Source organism: Artemia sp. Qi Xiang Cuo, chromosome 12, assembly GCF_049724085.1.
Source record: "Artemia sp. Qi Xiang Cuo chromosome 12, ASM4972408v1, whole genome shotgun sequence".
Taxonomy (NCBI): Eukaryota; Metazoa; Arthropoda; class Branchiopoda; order Anostraca; family Artemiidae; genus Artemia; species Artemia sp. Qi Xiang Cuo.
The window spans coordinates 28,054,497-28,067,903 of NC_142805.1; the positions used below are offsets into that span (position 1 = coordinate 28,054,497).

At 33.8% G+C, this 13,407-nt stretch overlaps 1 protein-coding gene across 2 annotated transcripts in view; it reads left to right on the plus strand.

Moving 5' to 3' along the window:
• Positions 1-13,407, plus strand: part of Prp8 (pre-mRNA processing factor 8) — a 93,517-nt gene that overhangs the window by 48,895 nt on the left and 31,215 nt on the right. For both annotated transcript variants that reach the window (XM_089097847.1, XM_089097848.1), the window contains 6 exons: positions 150-355; positions 2,285-2,511; positions 4,755-5,081; positions 7,310-7,516; positions 10,295-10,966; positions 12,465-12,703. In XM_089097847.1, the coding sequence (XP_088953973.1) occupies positions 150-355; positions 2,285-2,511; positions 4,755-5,081; positions 7,310-7,516; positions 10,295-10,966; positions 12,465-12,703 (1,878 nt within the window). The remainder of the gene's footprint in view (positions 1-149; positions 356-2,284; positions 2,512-4,754; positions 5,082-7,309; positions 7,517-10,294; positions 10,967-12,464; positions 12,704-13,407) is intronic.

Genomic DNA, 13,407 nt, shown 5'->3' on the forward strand with positions numbered 1-13,407 from the left:
CTTCTTCCATGTATGAATAAACACAAGATGGGCCCAGGGGGCGACAAAAAATTGCTTTAATGTCATTTGTGCTTTAACTATCATTAAATTGCTGTTGTCTTTTGCTGTTCAGCATAGTTTATCTGTTTATTTTATTTGTTCTTTTATAGGTCCTTCAAAGCAACGAAGTTTTTCCAGCAAACTACATTAGATTGGGTGGAAGTTGGTTTACAAGTCTGTCGACAAGGGTATAATATGCTCAACTTGTTGATCCATCGTAAGAATCTCAACTATCTCCATTTGGATTACAATTTTAATTTGAAGCCCGTGAAAACCCTGACAACAAAAGAAAGGAAAAAATCCCGTTTCGGGAATGGTACGTATTGGCTATATTTTTTTAAACTGAGAAATAAATATTACAAGTCTCAAATATCTCAAAAGTCTCAAAATTTGAACAATCTCAACTATCACCATTTGGATCATAACTTAAATTTTAAGCCCGTGAAGATTCTGACAAGAAAAGGAAAAAAGAGTCGAATTTTTGCAATTGTAAGGATTAACTACATTTCTTAAAAGTAAGAAATGAGTATTAAAAGTTTCCACTATATCACAAGTCTAAGAAATAAAAAAAAAAATTAAGAAATAAATATTACATATTTGAAGTATCTCAAAAATCTCAAAGTTAGAAAAATACCTACTATCTCCATTTGGATTACAAATTTAATTTTTGGCTGTGAAAACTCTGACAACAAAAGGAAAAAGTCCTGTTTCGTGAATGGTAAAAATTAACTAAATTAAAAAAAAAAATGTTAAATGTCTTTCTCCAACGACTATATGTAATCAAAATTCTAAAAAGAAATTTTATCTGTCGTCGAATGTTGATTTTCAGTACTTAATTGGTAGAACAGCCAACTATGTATATTAACAGGGAAGAATAGAATGCTGTAAACACCGACGAATAATGTTTATTTACGGACTTTATTTCTTTTTAAATAAAAACAGTCTATTGAAAAAATATCTGTAGTTAAATTTTGTAATCTTAAAATAGGTCTAATGTCACTGTTGCTAGATACGAGAATTGGCATCGAATTTAGGGTGCCTAAGTAAAAAAAGGCTTTTAGAGAAATATTTGGCGATTTTTTTTCCCAATTTTTATAATAAGACAGTGTGTACCGAATTTAGGACTTTTAGATTTACTCATCTCTCATAGCAAAGTTACTGTAATTAGCAACATATGTATAATAGCAGGAAATTATGTTGGACGGCATATATAAAAAAATAATTATTTAAATCTCCAAAATAATTTTAATATTACCTAACTACTACAAGGTTTGTTCCTTTTTTTCTGTCGGTACTGCCCAAACCTAATATCTGTGTTTCTCAAATTATCTGGATCACGAAAAAATGAATGTTAGGACGTAGAAAATGACAATTATTGTTCTTTAATTTCATTAAATTAGAACTTTAAGATTATTAAAATGAAATTCATAAACTAGTTCAGAAAAAAACTAATTCGTTTTTTTTTTTTTTTTTTTTTTTTTTTTTTTTTTTTTTTTTTTTGGTACATACAACCTTTCGGCTGTCCTCTTCCAAAACCTAATATCTTTATTTCTCAAATTTGGAAAATGACAATTATAATCCAATAATTATATTAAAATTATAATTTTAACATTAGAAAAATGAAATTGATAAACTGGTTCAAGAAGCCATCGCTTCATCGTTTTTTTTTTTTTTTGTTTTTTTTTTTGTACATACAACCTTTCGGCTGTCCTCTGCCAAAACCTAATACCTTTATTTCTCAAATTTGAAAAATGACAATTATAATCCAATAATTATATTAAAATTATAATTTTAAGATTAGAAAAATGAAATTGATATGCTGGTTCAAGAAACCATCGCTTCATCGTTTTTTTTTTTTTTTTTTTTTTTTTTTCTCTATTGATAAATACAAACTTTAGTATTTCTCAATATTTGAGAAGATCACGAAATAATGTTTTTTTTTGTTTTTTTTTTGAATTTTTAAGTGAATGTTCCTTCTTTTTTTTTCATTTTAAAACGGAGAAATAGATGAAAATACAGAATGGCATGAATAGATATTCTAGAGTCTATATTCTGCTTGTCTTCCCCACCAATTTTCTGATGAACTTAGATTTTTTTTTGGTGTGGGGGGCTCCGGGACGAGACCATTGAATGGAGAATCTAATAATATACTTCACTTTTATCCTCTGGTTTTGAGCAAGACAACATTTTAGTGATTTGATGTTTTGGAATTAATCAATTTCAATTATGATTGCTTGTCTTGTAGCTTTTCATCTGTGTCGTGAAATACTTCGATTGACCAAATTGATTGTGGACTCTCATGTACAATACCGCTTGAACAATGTTGATGCATTTCAACTGGCTGATGGACTCCAATATGTTTTTGCTCATGTTGGACAGTTGACAGGAATGTACAGATATAAATACAAATTGATGAAGCAAATTCGAATGTGCAAGGATTTGAAGCATTTGATCTACTATAGGTTTAATACGGTAAGTTTTTTTTATATATAAGAAGAATTTTTTTCAAGTTCCATTTATTTCATTAAATAAATAATAACAAAGACGTTGTGCCAAAGGGCTTGATGGCCCATTATTTGGGAAACAACTTGTAATAACTAATCAATAACAACATTTCACACGTCCATCTTAAAGTAAAAAAATACTACTTAGCCAAATTACCTTGTTCGAAGTGGGTTCTATTCATTTTACCTATTTGAAGCCCATTGTTTTTGTTTTGTTTTTTTCTTCGCAATTTGTTGGAAAATTACCTTTTAGCCAAATATCTTATCAAATTGGGTTCTCTATATTTTTACTATTTGATTTTTTTTCTACAATTTATTAGGGATTGGCGAGGTCTTCCAAAATTTGCAGCAGCTTTTTTTCAAGATCTTATTTGCTTTGACAAAGCGATTTTTTTTTTGTTGGGGGGGGGGGGGGGTAATACAAAAAAAACCTTAAAAAACGCATCAAAAATTTGTTTATATTCAGCTTTGTTACGTTTTACCAGTCAGATAAGCATTTTTTTTTTGGGGGGGGGGGGTTAAACCCCATAATCAAAATTCCTCTGAACCAATTCAAACAACAATATTTAATTCAGCTGTTAGATGAATAGCGTTCGTTAAAGATATTGAAAGTGCTGGAAAAGGGTGTTTTTACACTAAATAGATATGTTTAAATAGGGAGGGGGTTCAGTCCCTTCTATGTGGAGAAACTAACCTCTTCCCTTCCTCTTGGGTTAAGGTGCGCTTGCTTCGTTTATTGGTAGTAAAGTCATAATTTTAATTAGATTGGGTCTGTGTTGAAATATCAGGGTCACTCTACCTTAAAGTTGGAATGCAGTCATATCTTCACAGTTGTAATATCCGATAAGCTAGTATAGACCGCAGACCGGGGCCCGAATCGTGAGTGACCTACTCCAATTTATTAATGCAATTTTCTTTCAAGTACGTATAACAGATTTCTGAATTTTGAATTGCAAAAAAATCACTTAGCTACAAATGAACATTTACTAGGTCCTTACTAACAGGGTATTTCAAATAATTCAAAAATAAATAAAAAAACACAAGGTGTTGTCGAAAATAGAACAGCCTCTCTTTAAAGCTCATTCGTTTTGACTGGCCATGATGCTCTATTATGTAAGAAGTCCATTGAAGAGACTTTGACTTGGGGAAATTCATATATTTTGTATTAATATATTGTGATATTAATGGTGAAAATATTATATTAATATATGTTATCGACAAAGCTATTATTCCTTCAATGCACTTGGTTGCTTTTCTTCGTACACACTGGAGATTCTGAGATATACCCGAATATGGATATATAACTGGAAATGTTTGATAACATCTAATGCTATCGGGTTAAAAACTGATAAACTCTTAATTGGCTCAATATGACTGACTTAGCTAGAAAAATAAAATGAATACGAAATGGCTACGTTTCGTGTTTTTTTTTTTTACGATTCTGCTTTTTTTACTTAATTTTTTTTGTAAAAAAAAAATTGAAAACAGCACTATATTTATTCTATAAACATTTTATAAAATATTATTTTTATTTTTTTAAAATAAAATGGTTTGATAAAACTCCTATTTTGTAACGATTCTGGAGTCTGTTTTTAACCAAAAATAAAAAACACATAAAATTGGGAAAGCAAATAAAAAAGAAACAAAACAATATCGATAATTTCTAATTTCTTCGTAGACACTGGAGTTTCAGAGATATGTCCGGATATGGATATATAACTGGAAATGTTTGTTAGATCAAAATTAATTTAGAGACAACTAAATCAGAGAAAGTTGGCAAAAATACACAGTCCCGAACTAGTAAGTAAAGCATCTTAGTAGGATATTAGGACTGATAATAATAGGATTTATTGGACTAATGGGAGAATAGACTAATAGAAATAATAATGATAATTAATAATAACATCTTTAAGAGAACTTTTATAAGATAGGTTATAACTTACGAACAACTAAATTCTAAAAATTAAAGAATATGTACTAACAGAAGTACAGGAAAATATTTCTAAATTTACTAAAGGACCATTCACAATAAGACTTCACTAACACTAAGATTTAGCTAGCGCTAACTTGAGCCAATCAGTCAGTTCTATGAAAAAATCTGATTGGCTTAACTTAACTCTTGCTGAATTTAGTATTGTAAAATCTCACTGCGAATGAAAACTATTTGCAGTCTTAGAAGCTAATTACGTTTCTTTTGTTGTTTTTTTCCAGGGTCCAGTAGGAAAAGGGCCAGGGTGTGGTATTTGGGCCCCAGGTTGGCGCATCTGGCTTTTTTTCCTGCGTGGTATCACTCCTCTCCTCGAAAGGTGGCTGGGTAACCTCCTATCCCGTCAATTTGAAGGCCGTCATTCAAAAGGTGTTGCTAAAACCGTTACCAAACAACGTGTTGAGTCGCATTTTGATTTGGAGCTGAGAGCGTCTGTGATGCACGACATTGTGGACATGATGCCTGAAGGTATAAAGCAAAACAAGGCAAGGACGATATTGCAACATTTGAGTGAGGCTTGGAGGTGCTGGAAGGCCAATATCCCTTGGAAGGTACGTATTATATAAAGAAGTTAATGAAATGTTTTTATGCGAAGAATTGATAAGGGGGAGGCTAATGGAGGGCTAGTTCAATATCAAAATGTTGTAAATGCAATACTGAATAATTTTTGCGATTTTTTTTTGCTCGTTTGTGTAAAAAATCAACCCATTTTCTAGATTACTTTTTTTATATGCGGCTAATCAACATTTAATTTTTTTCTGGCAATTTTGAAAGCTTTAATAAATTACTAGAGTGAAAGTGAATTTTAGCAAAAAATCTAATAATTAACTTATTGGACTTACTGACTATTTTAAATTAATTTCTACTCTACTACTTCTGCTGCAATTTCAAAGTTGTTGCTCTTTTAAACCACTAGACATCCACGTCCTAGTGAGCATTTTTACTTCGCTTTACAAACATTTTACAACTTCCAATAATTTTAGTTCATTTTTTGTATCGTCCTGACCAAACCTGAGACGTCTGTCTCTCCTATTTTCCTTCTTAGGCGAAATAGTACAACTGCTCCAGGGATTGATTCTCTGGGCATCAAAAGGAGATCTTCAAACGACAAAGGCGTTTATTGGAGGGGGGGGGGGTCGGATCAGCGCACATAGCCCCTTTTAGATTTTGAAATAAACCCTGTTTTGGGAGAGTATTTTCATAAATATCTTTTTCTGCATTTTCAGTGAAAAAGGTTGAGATAAACGACAAATTTCCCCTCTCTCCCCGCAGATCTTCCAAATAATATATTTTAAATAATTTATTGAAAAAATATATTTTGTTATTTTCTAAATTTGTTTGTATTGACCTCAATGTCAAAGGATTAAGGCCCCTCCTCTCCAACAGCTGTGTGGGATTGAACTCCTTCGTTCATAAATTGTGATGCTTGGCACCTGATTACTAAGTTTTAGGCCTAAAATTGCTCTTGAATAATTTCTAATCCTTTGGCGTAATTCTTGTTACTAAATGAATGTCTTTATATTTCAATAGATTATTCACGTACTTTATTTTAGGGACACTTTGTTAGCTTTTTCTAAAAGGTGGCAAAAAGCAAGAACGAATAAGAATAAGAACGACTTCTTTTTTTTGTATTTGGCATTATTATTATCGATAGATGTCTTTGAAACACTGAAATAATTCTCCGAATAATGCAAATCTGCATTATGTTTATGCGCCTGAAATATACCTTGCTAATGAATGAAGCTCCCGATGGAATAGAACAGAGGAAGAGTGCGCGGTGCTGTATTGTCCCCAGCAGATGAGTGCTGTAGTGAGTAATTAGTATTCATTTTATACAGGAACACCTTTAATAGCTATACAAAATAGGATCAGCTTTTGTACAAAGCAGTCTATATTCTTCGTGGGGGGGGGGGGGGCTAGACCGTTCCTAAACAAAATTTTGGAAGTGTTTTCTAATCATACATTAAAGTTGTGCATTTATAACTTTGCAGATAAGGCCCTAGTGCCTCTCTTCTTTTGATCCCCAAGCTGGGATAAATCTATGAATTTTAAGTTAATTATTCTTAATTAACGTTAGTTCTTTCCAGAGTTTTACTGTCAACAATACCGTTATAAAATTTTAGTTTTGTTTTTGCGCTACAATTTTGCTCATATCTTCATTTTGAGGTGGTTTATCTGATTTTAAAAGTCTGTATTTGGTTTATTTAGTTTCCATTTAGTTTATTTTAATGATAATATATTATTATAATATAATTATATTTTATATTATAATTGTTATAATATATATGATATATATGATACTATATTAATAATAATTTATTAATAATAAATAGCGTACCATTTTTAAATCCAGTATGACTTTAAAATCCTTAAACTTTGGTTCTGAGCATTAAGAACGACGTTTTCTCTGGTTTTTCTTGTGTTACTGAATGTTTTGTTGTAGTTTTTTGTGGTCATTTTTTTTTGTACGTTTTTAGACTCCTTTTCTATTCCAAGAACAGTTAAAAATCTCACGAAGAAAAAGCAGACGGTGATGTAGTTTTTAAGAAGCCATCATCAGTGTAACTTCAAAAGCTTCCCTGGGGTGGGGCCTAGAGAAATTCATTTCTAAGGCTAAAAAATTCTGAAAATTTTTTGAAAGACTAAGATCCTTATTTCTTCCTTTTGAGCATCGTTTGTTACAAATGCGCCAATAAAGGGGGGGGGGGGGATTTCTCATTGCTATTAATTATGAAGGGTTATAAACCAGCTTTATTATTGATGGCTTTATTTGAATTAGGTTCCTGGGTTGCCTATACCTATTGAGAACATGATATTAAGATATGTTAAGATGCGGGCTGATTGGTGGACAAATACTGCTCATTATAACCGGGAACGTATTCGTCGAGGTGCTACTGTTGACAAAACTGTGTGCAAGAAAAACCTTGGGCGTTTAACGCGTCTCTACTTGAAAGCTGAACAGGAGAGGCAACACAACTACCTGAAAGTGAGTACCCCTCCGTTCCAGTAAATTGAATCTTTGTGTCTTTGTTACAAGCTTTGCTGTAGGCTTTTGTGTGTTGTGGCTTTTTCTTTACTTTAGAGTTTACGAGGACTTATTTTCTCTTTTCTTATACTTGCCCCTTTTTCTCTTCGTCATAGTAATGACTTTGAGCCCATGCTTTTTAGTTCTATCAAACCTTCCCAATTGGAATGGAATTTCTTCAGGTAGTTTTGCTCTTAGTACGGAATTTTAGTCAAACCTTTCTTCCACGGTCTTTATTACTCTTTAGTGACAAAACTTTTTTTTTAAATACCCATTAAAATAAACACATTTTTTAACCCCCGAACTATCTTAGGTCTAATCATACCGAAAATCGCATTTCTTAAAGGTTTTTCTTTTGGTTGATTCAAAATTATGATGTTTTTAGGTCAGTGCCACATTTTCGTTAGTGTTGCCACATAAATGGGAGCCGAAATAATAATAAAAAAAAACTTGAAAACGAAATAATAATGGAAAACATTGGACTTTTTATAAAAAAAAATTGAAACATTAAAAATTTTTGATTCCCAAAGACAACTACACATTCAAAGAAAGGCTATCCCTTCTTGAACTGCTTTGTGCCATGTGTTTTTAACTTATTTTTGCTGATTGTTCACCCATGCTTATTTTCCCCTTACTACTTGATGCCCATTACTGCCATATGGCTAGCCCCCAGCCCCCCATTGCACTTCCTGGCTGAAGGGTCACGAAACGGAGATCAGCACCGCCGGTTTGGACCTTAAGGGTCTAGTGCCGTTATACTCACTTACTACCATAAAATCAATAATAGACGCTTTAATTAAAAAATTGAATTCCTGACTTCCCCTAACTCTTTGACTATATAATTTTGTAAATTTACTACACTTAATCCAATTCCTGTCCTTGGAACAGTGTAAATTTTGTAAATTTACACTTAACCAATTCCTGTCTTTGGAACATTTGCACTGTCCTTGGAACTTCAACAAATATGTAAGCGCGTATCTACCTCAAGACCATACTAGCTTTCCTTCGTACAGGAAAACTGTGATAGATTTTTACGGAAAACTGGAATATCAGAAGCGCATTTTCTTTGTGAGAAAAAAGAAGAGAGTTTGTATCTACTTACACATCCTTTTCAAAATAATCGCCCGGGTTTCGTAGAATATAACTTTTTTACAAGTCCCAGTATGTGGAGAGTGGATAAGACCGCTCTTTTGAATTAACCATAGTCAGTAACAAAAAGGTATTTCTATTACTAATAATATCCCAAGCCCGCACACAATCACAGATATTAATAAGAAATTCCAATTAGGATATGCTCGTCCCTGTTGTGGTACAGCGAATTGATGCTCTGATTAACAATGCCGGTTATTTGGTTTGGGACGCCCGTTTGGACTTTAAGGGTCTAACGCCGTATCCTTAGACCTTTTCTTTACCTAGCAATACAGGGAGCTCAGTTCGATCCTCGCCGCAGCAAGGTTTTGCGACAGGCTTGCTACTTGTCCTTGTAAAAAAGACCCAGCAACTGAAACGTCGGTTTGACGGCCTACGCCCCTGCGATGGCTCGGGAGGACCTTTATCGTTTTTTATTAGGATAGGCTAAGATTGTTGTTGCTAACAGAGGGAAGTATAACAGACGGTTCGTTGGCCTAGCTCTTCTGAACTTCCTCTAGCCACTCTATCCTTTTTCACTTTTGGAATTTTTCTCCTTCTTAATCAAAAATATTTAAAAAGAACCCTTATTAATTATTTTTGGTTTTGTAAATTTTTTGTTTCTTCTGCCTTGGTCGAAAACTGGGTCCTTATTAGATTTTTTTTTTGTTCCTATTATTATTGAGAAACTCTCAAATACAGCTTCCGTCATTATTTCTTCTCATCACCGGCTAATGAGGCTCTTTCAGTTGTGAAGTTTATTTAATTTTTTCCCTTTTTTGTTGCTCTATTAGTGTGTTCTATGTGTTTGGCATTTGTGTTTTCTATTTGTATTTTATGTATTTTATCTATGTATTATTCCACTTTTTACAACTTTGTATAGTGAGGGTGAAAAATAAATAGTAATAATAATAAAAGGAATCAGAAAGTCATTTGTATCATCGCGCCCAAAACCAAAGAACCTATCTTAGTTTTTAATAATACTGAAAAAATTATTGGGGTTACATGGGAACATCTTTTTTTTTATCAGGAATTTGTCTCTAAGATTTGAGTAATACCAATTGCTTGGTGGTACTAGCTTGTAATTGTTCTAACATATTCGTTTTTGTTCAATTTATAAGAAAATTTACTGCAAATTTTCTGATTTGGGCAGAATTTGAATGAACGTTTTTAGATATATTTTTTTTTTTTAGCCCGTTGCAAGTCTGTGGTTTTCCGTCTAAACAGATATTTCATTTCGAAAGGGCATTTGAATGGGAAAAATTCTAATTTGGGTTAAAGTATCTAATTTAAGTTGAAGTTTTAAATTTTTGATTAGAATGAAATAAGGCAATTTTCAGAGATAATTTTTTGTTGGAATAAGTTTGTGGTTTTGTCCAAAAACAGCAATTTAATTATCGTGTGAAAATGTGGTTTGACACATTGGGGATAGCATGAGAACTCGGCCCTTGTGGATGCTGGCTCTGCTGAAATAATAATGCCTTTTCTGTTCTATCGGTAGCCCTGTTTCCAGTATTATCTGCCAGTAGTATACTCTGTACAATTTATTTACTTCACTATCAAATTTTTTACATTTATTGTTAAATTATCTAATTATTAAAATTCTTTCAGGACGGTCCCTATATTTCACCAGAAGAGGCTGTTGCCATTTATACAACCACAGTCCATTGGCTGGAATCTCGACGTTTTGCTCCCATCCCATTCCCACCTCTTTCGTACAAACACGATACTAAACTGCTCATCTTAGCCTTGGAAAGATTGAAAGAAGCCTATAGTGTCAAATCTAGACTGAATCAAAGTCAAAGAGAAGAGCTTGGGTTAATAGAACAAGCGTATGATAACCCCCATGAGGCATTGTCCAGAATCAAAAGACATCTGCTCACGCAGAGATCCTTCAAAGAAGTTGGTATTGAATTCATGGATCTGTACAGTCACTTAGTCCCTGTTTATGACGTGGAGCCCCTTGAGAAAATCACTGATGCATATTTGGATCAGTATCTATGGTATGAGGCTGATAAGAGAAGGTTGTTTCCCCCTTGGATTAAGCCAGCAGACTCGGAGCCTCCTCCACTCTTGGTGTATAAATGGTGTCAGGGGATTAATAACCTTCAAGATGTATGGGACACTGCTGATGGAGAGTGTAATGTGATGTTGGAGTCTCGGTTTGAGAAGCTTTATGAGAAGATTGATATTACGTTGCTTAACAGGCTGCTGCGTCTCATTGTGGATCATAATATTGCTGATTACATGTCCGCAAAAAGTAACGTCGTTATTAACTATAAGGTAAGCCGTGTACTTTGCTTCAATTGACAATTCTTTTTCGTTATCTAACTCTCCTCATTTCGAGGCAACCAATAGGTAAATTCTTCTTCTTTTTCTCCTATCACTCTCTTATTACGTTAAATGTCTTGAGAAAAATAAACGTGTGTCAAAGCCCATAATATAAAGTCTAGACTGAATCAAGGTCAAAGACATGTGCTTAATTTAATAGAAAAAGTAATGTGAAAAATCGAAAGACATCTGCCAAACACACAGATCTTCAAAGAAGTTGAACTGAGTTCATGAATGCCTACAGTCATTTAGTCCCTGTTTATGACATAGGGCCCTTGGGAAAATCACTAATGCAAAATTGGATTAGCAATTATGGTATGAAGCTGATAAGAGGAGATTGCCCCCCCCCCTCCTTGGATTTACTTTTGACATATCAATGGTGTCAGAGAATTAAAAACCTTCCAGATATATGGGACACTGCTGATGGAGAGTGTAATGTGATGTTTGAGTCTCGATTTGAGAAGCTTCAATAGAAGATCGATATTACGTTGCTCAAGAGGCTTTTGGGTATCAATGTTGGTCATAATATTGCTGATTACTTGTCAGCAAAAAGTGACATTGTTATTAACTACTAGCTTGCCCGTCACCCGCTGCTCCAATCTCAAAAGAAAGGAAATTGAAGGAAAATACCCCCCCCCCTCCTACCACCGGGGAATTCTCCCCTGCGGAAAATCCCATCAACCCCGGGAAAATTCTCCCCGTGTTTTAGTCACAATCGTATTTTTAAATTTAAAAGTATTTAAAAATTTTCACCGCAAAATCCTTCCGTAGACAATTTTCCACCCAGAAAATTCCCCTTTGTGCAAAAATTCACGGATCACCCCCCCCCCACCCCGTTTTCGCAGAAAACACCCACAGCCCCCTCCCCTCCGTGGGAAATCCTCCCCTCCTTCGGAGAATTCACCCCTGGAAAATTTTCCCCACAGGTAAAATCACGATCCATTTTTAAGTTTAAAATTACTTGAGACATTAGTAACTTACTCGATGTGGGAGGGGGGAGGTTGTTGGCAGTTTTCTTCAATTGCATTTTTTTCTTATTTTTGTAAGTCCTGTATCTTAAGGAAAATGAACGTTACATTGATCAAAGGGATTTTAAATGAAAATGGTCAATTTATGACAAAAAATAAGAAAAATAAATATTTTAAAGGAAGATAAAAACAAGTAGGGAAAATAGAAAAAAAAGAATGGCTCGCTTTATCATGTAATCTGCACTATAAACCACCAATAGTTCCACTCTATTAATTTTTTCTCTTGCTCGTTTAGCTGAATTTTACCAATATGTATTAAGTTAAGCTTAGTAAGAAAATTAATCCGGGAAAAAGATTGAATAATTATAATACTGCATAGGCAAAATATTTCACTTCTATATCCTGCTTAATTTCAAATGACAATCCAGTTTTCACAAATTCAAATATAAACTTCATTTATTTACCACATTTCTCTATTGCAGGACATGAATCACACAAACAGCTACGGTATTATTCGCGGACTGCAATTTGCTTCATTTATCGTTCAGTATTACGGTTTGGTGCTAGACCTTCTTGGTCTTGGCCTGCAGAGAGCATCAGAGATGGCGGGGCCACCACAGATGCCAAATGATTTTCTCACTTTCCAAGATGTCGCCACAGAAACAAACCATCCCATTCGATTATATTCGAGATACGTGGACAGAATCCATATTTTTTTCAGGTAATTTGGATTTCTTCTTTTTATCACAATAATTTTTCATTGAGGGATGGGGGGGGGGGAGGATAAATTGAAATGTACATTATTAATTTGATAACAATAATGGTTGACTTCGCAACAAGTAACATTTCGAATGTTGAAGATTGTTGCAAATTTTTTGGTATTATTTGACAGCCTAAGTTTTTATACTCATGCCTCAGCTACTTTCCTACTTGTAAGCTTGGCGAAGTGTTTAGATAGGTGATAAATAGCAAAAAGTTTTGACTAATGTTTGCTCCTCGATGAACCACAGGCTTTGGTAAGATGGTTTACCAGACCTAACTCTGGTTCTGAGCCAAATTCTTCTTTTCTTTTTTTCTCAAAGTTAAGACATTTTCACAATAATCTTTTAAGACTTGAAGGCAGGAAAGAGGTTGGAGGTAGTTGCGTCAAAATAACTCCTAGGCTCTTCACTTGAGCCGAAGTAGCAGTGTTCATTTACGTAGCAAAATCTCTCTCTGAGTATCCAAGATATCCCTCTTTTTTTAAGAGGGGAGGGGGTACGGGGTGGCGGCATAAGCCTACCGATGTCCAATTCTTAAAGTTTTCGTCACGTCAGACACCTTAATATCGACGTTTAGAGATAACGCTCTTCTTCTTACCTTTATCTTAGCTTTGCGTTTTATCTAAATGACATGTGGGAAGGGATCCTTAGCCGATTCTTAGTT